A 13296-nucleotide genomic window follows, 5' to 3' on the forward strand; every position below is an offset into this window, starting at 1 on the left:
AGGATTAAATACATTAACACTGGTTTGATAGAAAACACCACTTACCCAAAATATAGGGCAAATGCTGTTTCCTACCTGACCTCTTGTTTACCGCAGGAAGGCAAGGCACTGCATGTTGGATTCATGCCTGCTGATCACCAAACCTTAATCTGTCCACCTCGCGACTGATACTGACAGAAGATACTTTTATCATCACACCCATAGTCGGTGGGGACCCCTACGGGGACACCATGACGAATCAGATAACACAAAGGCCTTGATACTCTCACAAGATGTCGTAAGAGTTTCTACCGTCAATCACGTGCAGTGCACGAGGCCCATGCTCCAGCCAGCTTAACCCTCACATAAAGTAACCGAAATATCATTATATATTTAAGGCCTAAACTGTCACTCGCCTGTGCTATAATACCGAGGCACCGACAAACATATCGGTCCTAAGGCGAGAGTGTGTGGAGCCTTACCTCACTGCCCCACTCACATATTTATTCATTTCGCTTTTTTTTATGTTTTAACATCTATGACCAAGCACCAAGTTGTTTTAGGGAAATAGTAAAGAAACCTAAGGACTCGGCACCCGATGGAAGTCAGTGGTTAGCTTCACGCTCCGGCTTATTTTACCCCAGAGGACAGAGTACAAGATACGCATTCTGTAGGGTTTTGGGTAGACCCCTGACAGAACAAAATATTTATTCGGTAAGCGGGAGGACAACTCCAGACATAAATTATCACCACATTTCTGCAGAGGGGATAGACGTCAGTCAATGAAGTGACTGGCTTCGGGTTGGACGAGCGAAGTTCGATTCCCGGAAAGTCATGGATGTTTCTCAGGCTCAACTAGCCTTCTAGTCAATGAATAACGAAGATACTTCAATGGGGATAATACGGCTGGAGCTTTAGGCTGATTAATCGCTGCCATTCAGTGTTGGATTTAAGAAGCCTGGTCCAGAACCTGATCTCCAGGACAGTAAAAACGGACTGTGAAGACGGAACAGGCCTGAGACTAATCCGTGGAGGGCAGAAGCAATGTTTTTATAGAACCATAAAACAGCTGATGCAGCGTCGTTAAACAAGCCTGTCAGATACAACTGAGGTTGACGGGGCCGCCTTATCAGTCTCGTATCTCTTAATTGCGAGACGTGTGGCATGCTTCGAGCGATAAGCGAATACTTCACCAGACGATAAGCTTTGTTTTGAACCCGAAGGCTTGCAACTACTTCAGGTTATCGCAGCGGCAAGTACGAATATTATTGCCTTTTCTGATATTTGTGGCTAATTCCAGGGCACAAAGTCATCCTTTAGCAGGTGGTCAGCTGAGACTTCATGTTCTAAAGGCGACGAGTACGAAAATTACCGTCTTATGGGATGTTGCATCGTGTAGGGATATCGTCCTGATGAAGGAGGTAGTACGCGCCTCCGAAACGTCAATTTATACAAGACTACATTCTTGAAATTTCATAAAAACCTAATATTTTAGGGTGTAGAGTTGGTAGCACTCCTTCTAACTCAATCGGGAGGACTGCCCATTCTCGGCTATCCGTGACTGATGGACAATCCCCGCCGCGGTCACGAGGCGAACAAACTCACCAGATTCAACGGAAATTTTTTTTTGTAGTTCCCTCCAGACGGACAGAGGGCCGTGGTCTCGCATTATGCGCTTTGCATGAGACTGGCGTGTCTTTGGAAGTCGAGGAGGGTAGGAGGACTGCGCCCAGCGCAGGTGAAGACAGCCCGCAACACTCCTAAGTGCACTGACCCGGGACACGCAGCCCAGCAACGAGTTGTCTAACAACTGACTGCCAGAGGGCGTGACAATCCGAATTTGGTGCTCTTAACGTTTCACAAAAGAGAAACCATAAGGCCTTCTCAGGTGAAGAACGTGGTCGCTCGTTACGGACATAGCAGACCTCGGAGCAGCGGGAGCTACACCAGAAATTCTCACGCCTTTTATGGAAAAAAGAAGGTTCATTGTAGTGTTCAAAAATTGTTCCTATCCCGAGAAAGATTAATCCAAATCACACCTTCACTATTTCCGCCCTCATCCATCTTAATATTATCGTCTCATCTATGTCTACGTCTACCGAGTGTTCGTTTCCTCTTCCCAACCAAGATTTTGTACGCATCTCATCTTACCATACGTACTACATGCCCATCCATCTCACCCTCCTTGGTAGTACAAATCTAATGATATCTGGCGCATTAACCAGCTGATCTGTGCAAGGGTAAAGTGTGGAGTTTTCTTTGCGGTACGGACTGAATTATTACATGCAATTTCGAAGAATTGCCTTCAATAAACGGAACCTATTTACGAAGACACGAAATAATTTAACGAATTTTTTTTTTGTTCACGTAATTTTGTATAGCACTGTACTCATCTGAAAAGGGGCATTCCTGCCACAAATGGGAAAGAATACGCCCGTCCGTCGACAGCATGCATGGAATGCTCTTAATGGACTTGAATAGTAGGGGAGAAATAAGACTACAAACCGAAAATACGTACGACTCAGCTAGCGTAGTGGGGGCGTGGAGGCCATAAACATATACATTTTTAATTCGACACTTAATGAACGAAGTACTTTCCTATACCAAGATAAAACATCAAAAACACGAATCAGTTTCGTTGTAAATAATAAATAACAATTCAACAGCGCAGAATCACTACGTAAGTAGCTCGTGTTTGTTACGACCACACAAGGTTTTTGTGTATGTTGAACCAGAACACCTTCAAGATGTACACAAAAACAAAAAGTGGAAAAAATACGACTGGCGAAAAAACAATTTTTATTCGGTTCAACAAATGTGACTACAATTTTAAACGAGTCTGCACGAAAATATACTTCGATTCACACGTAATGGCATTACGCGAAGTTTACCAAGAATCTGACTACCGCATAAATAAAACCACTTTTTTTTTAAAATATAGCTTACAGAAATATTTCAGAAGTTTTTGATTTCTAGTCCAGACATATTCGACACGAAAGACTGGCACTGGGGTAAAAATATCGACACTGACCCTAAACAGGTTATCAACCTGCCAAGTCCCCACAACGCTAACTCAGAAAACGTACATAAAACTGCAATCAAGATGCTTCAAGCTAGACAAAGCGAAAACTTCTCTCATAACTTAAAAAGAAGTCGTTGTCGCTTGTACCTACCAGTAGCCCGTTATGAGCCTCATCGCTGTTGTATCCACAATACTCGCTTACTCCTGAAACACTAGCGTCACTCGATAAACACGGGATATCCAAACACACATTTTGATTTATGCACTTCACTCTACACTTGATTCAACTGAAGACCATGTGAAACGTCACATTTTATCTGTGCTCCAAGGTTCTTCATGGTTAAGCGCCCACGGAACTTGAAAAACCACACACACACACACAGAGCCTGTGGGAAAGTCAGATATAATGCTGGCAATTACAAATGAATTATCCGTAGGACAAAAATGCAGAGGATTCAGCGACAACGCGAATTCAAGGCTCGCGAGGGGGCACCACCGGCTAGCATTCCACCGATGAGACAACTGGTCACCCCCGCTGCACTCCACTGCCTTCGAGCCAGAGGATCACCAAAGACTGGCGGGAAGACCGACTGCAGTCAGCGACGGCACTTCGTGGAACCAATCCTCTGGCTTCTGTCTGACAGGCAGGACCTCCACAAGAGGCGTGGTGACGCAGGCGAATTACGCATTTCTACAAACCGCCTACACGATCAAAGACCGTCACAACCTGGAGGACACCAATCCACATTTTCAACACCGCGAGCAACTCGAATCGCGTAAGGTTTCACACAGAAGAACCGAGAAACACATGTTACAACGAAGGAAGAACGTTTCTTCATCAGAATCCACGCGGCCTGGGCCCCAAATCCCCCACAAAGAGCAGTAAAGACCAACACGATGTACGGTCTCCTTTTCACTATTACGATATTAATATCGCTGAGAGAGAAACGTGGCAACATCGCAAATACCTGAACAACTTACCTGACTGGCTGCAGTGCATTGTGCAGGGACAAGGCTCATCAACTACGCCGAGCAGGGCCCACTACTGTCATTGAGTCCCCGTCTAAAAGCTTCTAGTACGATCAAGATGGAATGGACAAATCCGCAGGGTAAGAGACTTGACTCAGGGACCTCCCAATACGACACTGACGACTTTCTTCCAACTAGCTCTGCTATTATTCTATTAATTTATACACACGCGCGATATTATTAATTAGTATAATCGCTGTGATTATCATAAATATGGCTAATGACAAGTTTTCTGACGTTTCGGAGGCAAGCATCTCTGAAACGTCGGTAAACTTCAACCAGACTACACGGAGCAACAAACCCAGAAGACAGCCATCTGCGAACTCGTCGAAAGGACATGGAGAGACGAGTTGAGTAACCCTGAAGTTTTATCTAATCCTGCCGAAGGGGCGTGGGAGGATTCAAAGCCATTTCATGAAACGCGGATTTTATTCATTCAAAGGACAAGATTTTAAAACAGGTGAATGTCGAAAACACACCGAGACGGGAGACGAAAGAGTTTCGAAACAGAGAATTTCAACCACTCGCGATAATCAGAATTTCGTTCAGAAACGACGGAATACTTGTACATAAAAAAAAGTTTTCATCACAAAATTCATTCTTTTCTTCAGGTTTCTTTCAAGCGTACAACGAAAACGTCTATTAAAAAAAAATCAAAAATCTTGTAGCTGTACGGAAACATTAAAAAATGTGGTCCTGTTCTAGTGGGCACGTAGTACCCAAATTTGTTTTTCCCAGTTCTGCAATACCTAACCTCAATGTTAGTTTATTACAATTCAAGTTCAGTTATTGTAAAATCCTGACACTTTATACTTTCTACACATGTCAATTCACACTATTTTAAAAGTGTTTTGTTTCAGTTACATAACTGCAGGTGTTCACATACTGAGGAAAATCATGAAAACCTTCGGTCCTAGGTCGATCATCAGAGATTAAAATCGTGTATTTCTCAAACATAAATCTACATCATTACCGCAAAGTACACCGATCTGTTCCCTGTTGAAATAAAGAACCAGACGGCAAAGAATATTATCACAACCCCTCCCCCTGGGGGTCTGTCCCGCGGTCTATAGGCAGTTCTTGGACCTGGGGCGAAAGTATCCCCCCCTTCCCCACTGGACGAAGTTTCGTGACCTGAACACGAAATTTTCCTGAATTTCTTTGTGGTGACGTGTCTTTCCGGTGAAGCGAACAGCTGGAAAGGATTTGAAAGGAGGCGGTCTTGAACTATTTTCGGGTATGATAAGTGGGGTATGTAGCACAGATAAATATTCGTTGAACACGCTAACGCATATGAGAAGATAATATTAAAATGCATCTAAAACAGTTAGTTGTAAAGATCTCAAGTGCACTGAAAAAGATCTGTATGTCATCCCACAGCATCCGTAGCTATGATTCGCAAGATATATGAATAATGAACCGAAATGGATACGAAAGGAGGCGGCTGTCAATTTTATGCATTATCCGAGAATTTACGCGAACGGATTGGGAAAACCCACGAAAAATCAGTCTCAGGATAACCGGACTCCGGGGAAATATTAAATCCAGGGCTTCCTGCTAACCAACAAACAACTATGTTCGTGCGGAGTCCTTCACGAGACGCTAACAGTAGCCCAGCTGACCAATAAATTCTCCACCTTTTGCGGTGCCCAAATGTTCATTACCGTAGTCCCCGTCGTGAGCCAAATGAGTCCACATCACATCTTACTTAATTACTATTCACTTTAATATTATCCTCTCATCTACACCTAGGTCTTTCGGGTGGCGTCTTCCCTTCAAGCTCTCAAATCAAAATCTTGTTACATAAGCTACATGTCCCACCCATCTCACCAACCTTCGGCTACGCCGGTTCTGTAACCCCAGTGTTTAGCGAGTTGGAAGGAAAGACGCTCACGAACAAGTAGAATGTTCCAGGCGCAACCGACTTGGTCTCACGTCGGTCTCGAGACGGGTGACGCGCTGGGAAAACCCCCACCTCCGCTCATCTCGGGCTCATTACGCGGATGGAATTCTTCCCCTCGCTGACGTAAGACAAGCCGACGGTCACCACAGACCAAGCTTTCTTGGTGTAATCGTCCAGCTTCACGCCCCGGTCGCTTTACCCACAAGATAAAAACCAAGTATCCACCAGATAGGAGATTGGGTTGACCCCACAACTGGTAAGGACGCCGTGGGGAAGAGACAAATCCTACCCTAGATATCAGGTATCCTCAGGTATTCTCTGTGGTATATAAACTACGTTCTCGGGAGGTCCTAATACACAACGTAAAATAACAGAATGATTAGTGAATAATTAGAAGGGATATGGAAGGTGAAGTATATGACATAATTTCATGGAACTATCCCTAAATTTGCCTGGAGTGACAGAGGACAACCACGAAATATCTCAGTGAGGATAACCGGACTCCGGGGCCAAGATGATCCCGAAGCAGGAATGCTAACCACTAGGCAACGACGTTAGGCCTCTTTTCAAAATAACCATCCTTCGTTACTGCATGGGAACGTGTAATTTATATTGCTTGAAAGTAAGGACCTCTGAAACGTCGGAAAACTTCTACGAGACTACACGGCGCTACAACCCAGAAATCAGCCATCTTCGTACTCACAGAACCTCAAATTCTACTAAGGAAGACGTATTGGGAGATGGCAAAGCACGTCTCTATTTCTGATCTTCTCGAAGGCCAATGCAATCTCGTCCTTCCAAGCGAGATATCTCGCTCATAGCAGGGTAAGTGATAAATGTTTTGCGGAAATCAAAAAACCTGGAGACACGCCCTAGCCGTTCCACCGTCCTTACACATCTATTTATAACTTAGCTTCGACACGTACGCCGAAGACGTAACAAACACATCATGTTCGGAAAGCAGGCAACCTGGTGAACGCGACCCTCCCACAACAGCTGCGAACAACGAATGTGAACCATCCTATAACTACGTCAATATTAGCAGATGGCGCCAATCTCTTAGTACCAGATCGATACTTCATTAACTCAACAAAAAAGCTCACGTAAATAATATTTAAGAATCCAGTCCGTACCGCAAAGAAAACACAAGACTTCACCATTACAAAATCAACTGATCTCATCTAAAAATATTTAAGAATTCAGTCCGTACCGCAAAGAAAACACAAGACTTCACCATTACAAAATCAACTGACACACGAGAGAGAGAGAAAGAGGAAATTGGTGGGGGAGAAGTGAGAGACACTTCGATATCTGGGGGGGGGGGGGGAGAAAGAGCATCTTATAGCTAGAAGGTCCCCAGGCAATGCCCGCTCGTCCTTCTCTTAAGGATAAAGTAAGAGTGAAGGCGTTAGTGTGATGATTGGCATGAAAGACGGAATTTTGAAATTTTGTATTAGAGAAAGCTGAGACTATTAATTTGGAAGTTTAGGACATAATTTAGAAGTTCCTACTGAGGGGAGGGGGGGTAAATTTTGACGGCGTTAAGGGGTGGTAAATTTTGATTAATTTAAATCGGGAGGGCTGCATGAGAAGCTTGCAGTGGCAACTTGGAACTTGGGAACCATCTCAGCATTTGCTTGAAGACAGAGGAAAACCAAGAAAAACCTGTGTCGAGATGGCCAAAGCTCACGTAAATAACATTCAAGAATCCAGTCCGTACCGCAAAGAAAACACAACACTCCACCATAACGAAAATCAACTGTTTGACGCTTTTTGAGGAAACGATCTCGCTGTTTACAGTAAGAATCATGGAGAAATAACAAATGCATACAGAGTTTCACCGCCATGTTTCGTTACAGCATGACGCCTCTGAAATTACTGTTCAGTATATTTCCCGCCTAGCATTTCAGTAAGTTGTGTTGCATACCACTAAGGCGCAGTAATCAGATCAAGTCATAGCTCGGACTTCTGGTTGTCATAAGCTGTTCTGACACCGAAAATAAGTTTGGCAACACTGCTTGGCACATTTAAATAAAAAAAAAATGTGACGTTTCCACTGCGTAAATGCGGAACCACACATGTTTGGTTGCTTGTTTTGGCGTTTTAAAGACAGAGGGGTTATTCGGTGCGGAATTACAGAAGACGATTTACTGATATATTGAAAAGTAGGGAATTGGTCGTGGTCTGACTTGTGGCACTATCCTTAAACTTTGGGTGCAGAGAATAAAAGACTGGTAGAATTACGACAGACCGTACAGCACCGAACATAATATTTTGATGCGTTACTCCGAGTCAGCCTTCTCGCGCTTCGAGATACGCAAAAACAATTTTATTTTCGGAATATCGGAAGCTGAAATTGCAGTGTCGCTCGCTCTGCCTTAGAGTTGGGCGAAAGGCCAGCCAGCCAGCATAATATAACCTCAGGCTGACACTACAACAGGCTGGATTCAGGGTAAAAACAAGTAGAGCCGTAAGAGTCCTTCACATTTCGCAACGTTTCAAAATACTTCACGACATAAAAACTAGAAAAAGTTTTGTGTGCACATTTTCGATCGGGGAAACCAGAGAGATATTTACTTAGAAAATAACAGGATTGTACTACTGATTCACGACGGGCTTAACGAAGTCCGTTCACGTACCTTTCCGCTTTCAACACCAAAACTGGACCCGGATTCACGTAAACTCCGCGTCTTTTCACGGTCCATTAAAAGCCCGAAACTGGAAGTCAGCATACGAAGGCATTTACGACAACAAATCAGTCTCCGTGGCGGAATAAACACGACAAACGTGCTTTCTCCGGGTGTAATTTCAGCTCGTCACATTTTGAAGTCCGGTGACCTGTGTGGCCGCGATATACGAGACTCGTTCTGCGTTCACTAGAACAAACCCTTACCTGTTGAGGGTATCTTCCCCTCCGCCTGGCTTCTTGGCACAACTGTTCTCCACTATGGCCGTCGTCCGGAGCTTTCCCGTTCCACTACACGCGTCAGTAGAATCCTGGCCGATTAGCACTTCGGTCCGACCGTTCGCGAAGGGAGAGGCGGCCCTGACCTCCTTGACCTCCCTGCCCCTAGTACTTGCACCGCACTCACTAACACTGTTCACTAGATCCTCACTAAGGTTTTGCTTCAGCTCGATTTCGGCGGCAGAGTCGGGCTCCTCCGTGCTGCTGGTATTGGTGATAGCATGGCCGTTGCTAAGGGGTCCCGGCTTCACGCTCCGGCCCGGTACGATGGCTGTCCTGCGAGGGGGAGTGTCCTGCTTCGGCTGGTGTTGGCCCGCTGTACTATTGCTTGCTGGGATGGACGTCACGTAGATCGGACTGCTCTCGATGAAACCGTTCAGTTCTTGCTGGTGATCTGTAGCAGGGATCTGCTCGTTCAGCTGTTCAGAAAACACGTCAATCAGAGCACTGGACAACGGGCGATTAAACTATGAAATATAAAAGTTGGCGGGTTACAAACACTCACAGTCAGCGACGCAGTGTTACCTAGAACAGTGGTATTCAACCTTTTTTGCTCGCGTACCCCCAGATATAATTTCTCTTCAACTTTGTACCCCCCAAAGTTGTTGGTGTATAATTTGAGTTATACAGAGTATATAATCTACATCAAAAATAAATTAAATAAATTACATTACTGATTATTCAGTGTTTATCATAAAATAATATATATATTTTTAAATTTCACGTACCCCCTAAGATGTCTTCACGTATCCCCGGGGGTACACGTACCCCAGGTTGAATACCACTGACCTAGACTGTACGCTTCTATTGGCGCGTTAAATAATTTGGAGTCTTACTCTGGAAGAACACGAAGCTGGACTTTAATACCCCCATTTCTTCTAGATCTACTAAATGGGCTTCTTCCTTTGAGGTTTTCACAACTGAAATTTTTTTGTTTGCATAAATGAACAGTCCATTCGTGTTCCGACCAGCTCATAACCTTTGATCTAATCGCCCCAACATTACAAGGTAATGTATGAACTAATATGTTCAACCCAAGTGACCAAATATTGCGGTGTGGGTTACAGCTCGGTTTGCATGAGGTCCCAGGTTCGAAATTCGGACAAAAGAGCGACTAGATACTTCGCGGTTTTCATTCGTCGTGCCTTGGAATGCCGAGATAGTATCTTAAAATAGATCACGGTCCATCACCCTCAGATTACCCTAACGTTCGACACTGCAGATAAAAATCAGCAAAGAAACAAAAACAAATCTATCCATTAATCTGGTCATTTGTCTGAATCACAAGTACGCCGGTAAATCATCTTGTGCCCCATCGATACCACAGCCCCTACAATTCATGTTTCGCCTTTCTTTCCTGAAGGCGAAGGCTTACTTAAGTCTCTTCTAAGAAGCATACGACTTTGCCGAGAAGTGAAGATTGTAAGGAAATTCCGACACCCGCCTACAGGAACACGATCCATTTTAAGGTTTATCTCGCCTATTGAGAACGATGAAGTTGGTGGTCCAGCGGGTTTACCTAACAGCTCGGTGACATGATGGCGGCCCCAAAGTGGTGGTAGTGCGGGGGGGGGGGGGGGGGGTTGGTCACTGCCTGCAAAGCCAGAAGTTCGCATTAATGGGCAATTTACGACTTTGAGAAGGGGTGGTGAGAAAGGTTCGAGGGAAGGAAATCGTCACTTGAGAACGAAACTTTGAGACTGGCGCCTAGTGTCGCCTTACGGACTCCAAAGGCCGGCGCGTAAAACAACAGCTGGATGTCGGTCGCCTGTGGCGTAACTCCGTGAGGATGAATCCCTGAAGATGAAGGCAGTATGCTCCTCCGAAAGTCTTACACGGCGTTGCAACACAACATCGACATATTCACAGCCCCGGGTATAATTTTGTTTCAACACTTCGCGTATTCTTTCCGTTTAAAGCCTAGTTTTCACACCCGCAAGTTAACATCCAACTACCATTACTTTATAACATTTTAGATAGTGAAGCACATACAGATTCATGCACGTGCGTTTGTGAACATCGTGACGAACATTCGAGTTAGCAAAAGAATCAGATAATTTCTCGTTCATCTGATTCCTTTACAGTGACGAACCTATGGCATGTTCACTGGCATGTGGATTCCAAGAAATGTCACCGTCTCGAGTCTATTATCTGCAGGGCATTCGTGGCAACAAACAAACAAACAAACATTGTCACAATTCTGTTTATAGTTCCAGCATTCTCAGCTGGTGGAATGCAGTTTCGACCACAGTAAACAACCTAGTCTCATAAGGACACTGCGTGAACACGATGTTCGCTATTATCCCAACTTGTCTTAAAGTGTTTTGTCCTTCCTACGGAATTGAATTTACGAACAGGCAAGGACTTCCTGCTGGCCATCGTCTCTACAATTATTTAATAACACTGCATTAATTGGCCGTGTTAACTACGGCAGTCAGTTTACAGAATGAGGACACGGACTGTGTGACTGCGAACAAACATAAAGTCGGTCACGGCTGGCCAGGAGGCGTTGTCCGGGTTGCAGCTAACGCGTCCCCACGAGCCGGCATATTACAAAACGTCACGGACTTGAGGTTACGTTTAAAAACAAGGGCAAGAATACTGAACGTTCGTGAACACGGCAATCAAATTTATGGCTGTATGAAAGCAGGTGGGGGGGGGGGGGTCCGCAGTGGCCCGCGGTCTGAGGCGTGGGCCCTGTGCCGCTTGGTCACTACGACCGTGGGTTCGAATCCCACTCAAGCCATGGATGTTGTGCTGTCCTGTGTACAGGTAAGAGGCCTTGCGACGGGCCGATCCCTCGTCCAAGGAGTCCTACCAAAACGTCTATAGATCAAAACCAACAAAAAGTTGGGACCCGCAGTGCTCAGGCACTTGAAGAACGGGTCGTTCCAAGTATCCCCAGTATGAAAACAAGTATTTCCATGATCGCCTGACTAGCTGTCAGATGACTCCATGGACCAGCCAGATAAGACATCCGGTTTAAATAGAAAAGTTAATTACCGTGTCACAACAGCTCTCCACCGGTCATACATTTTAATATTATCCTCCCATCTACGCTTCGGTCCTCCGAGTTGTTTCTTTCCTTCAGATTTCCTAACTATTTTTTTTTCATTTTCATCTCCCCATGCGCGCTACATGTTCCACCAATCTAATCCTCCTTGATTTTACGACCCAAATAATGTCCGCAAACCTGATTAAGAAAACCTTACTGCATGCAGTTCGTTATACCACGCGCACAGAATGGGCGAAAGGGAGGGATTTGGAAGGAAATGGTTGTCACCGTCTTCAAGTGCTTTGGAAAAGCTGAGAGACATGCTTGTCAGGATACGCGAGATACGAAGTGCAGGCGTTGAACTACGCTCCAGACCCAGCATCCCTGCTGTTTGCCTTCCCATAATGCAGCACGACATTTTCTTTCCCTTCTCTCCACCCCGCACTCCAACTTCTCGCGTCACCCAACACGCCCCACTTCGCCTCGCTTCTTTTACGGCGGCGAAATCAGGGTGGCCGCCCCATCCATCATCTGGACAGTCCAATTAAAAGAGAAGTCACTTCTTTACGCCTGAAAGCGGAAGGGCTGCAGGGTGACCCCACTGGGGTTCCTACCACGCGGACTGACCAATGCCCCTACGCAAAAACACATGCACCAGAATAAACAAAAGCCATAAGGCTGTTTTACGTACGTCCTGCTCGCGAATTTCCATTCTCCTGTGTTCTTGATGTACATTCAACTATTTTGAGCACAGAGCCATCTGCTTGAACACTCAATTACTGAATTTTCCCCACAGATTGTATTTACGTGTTTCGTATGATTCTCACATTAAGCAGCGATTTTAATGGTACGATGTTGTGTTTTCTTCGCGGTACGGACTGAATTCTTAAATATCATGGCGCAACATCCCAGAAGGCACAAGACATACTAGGATAAATGAAGGCGTGGACCGGACTGAACTGGCTCAAAGAGTCCGGTAGCGGAATGTTACAAAGAGAGCGCCGAACCACGAGTTTTATGGAACCAGCCGAGTGTTCAACTAAGAACTTGTCAATGACGAACCCTGGGGCAGGGAGTTAGGAAAGCTCGTGATCGTAGAGCGTCAGGAACCTTTGGGGTCATGTTTAAGTGCAGACTGAGAGCATGAGAAAACGCAGGAATGCAGTTCGGGGTCGAGGGATCTGGTCTGTATCAGAACTGTCAGACCGACCTAACCCTCGACACCAAAATTTTTAACAAATAACTGTACAGTCAGCTGGCTTCAAAGCAAAGCACACGAAAATCTCACTTTCTGATGTGATATTCACCTTCAAAACCCGAGACTTTCACCGAAAATAAGGTAGACATTCCCGGCCTTTTATGAGATCTGAAGGATCACCCTCGTGATCTCGAACAGCCCGCCA

The 13296-nt window shown here is 45.1% G+C and overlaps 1 protein-coding gene across 5 annotated transcripts in view; it reads right to left on the bottom strand.

The window, feature by feature from the left end:
* Positions 1 to 13296, bottom strand: part of sdt (MAGUK p55 family member stardust) — a 72490-nt gene that overhangs the window by 16850 nt on the left and 42344 nt on the right. For all 5 annotated transcript variants that reach the window (XM_087353516.1, XM_087353517.1, XM_087353520.1 and 2 more), the window contains one exon: positions 8827 to 9317. In XM_087353516.1, coding sequence (XP_087209642.1) covers positions 8827 to 9317 — 491 coding nt within the window. The remainder of the gene's footprint in view (positions 1 to 8826; positions 9318 to 13296) is intronic.

Source organism: Zootermopsis nevadensis, unplaced genomic scaffold (assembly GCF_977971745.1).
Source record: "Zootermopsis nevadensis isolate Lab colony 2312 unplaced genomic scaffold, Znev_1.0 Znev_ptg000002l, whole genome shotgun sequence".
Taxonomy (NCBI): Eukaryota; Metazoa; Arthropoda; class Insecta; order Blattodea; family Termopsidae; genus Zootermopsis; species Zootermopsis nevadensis.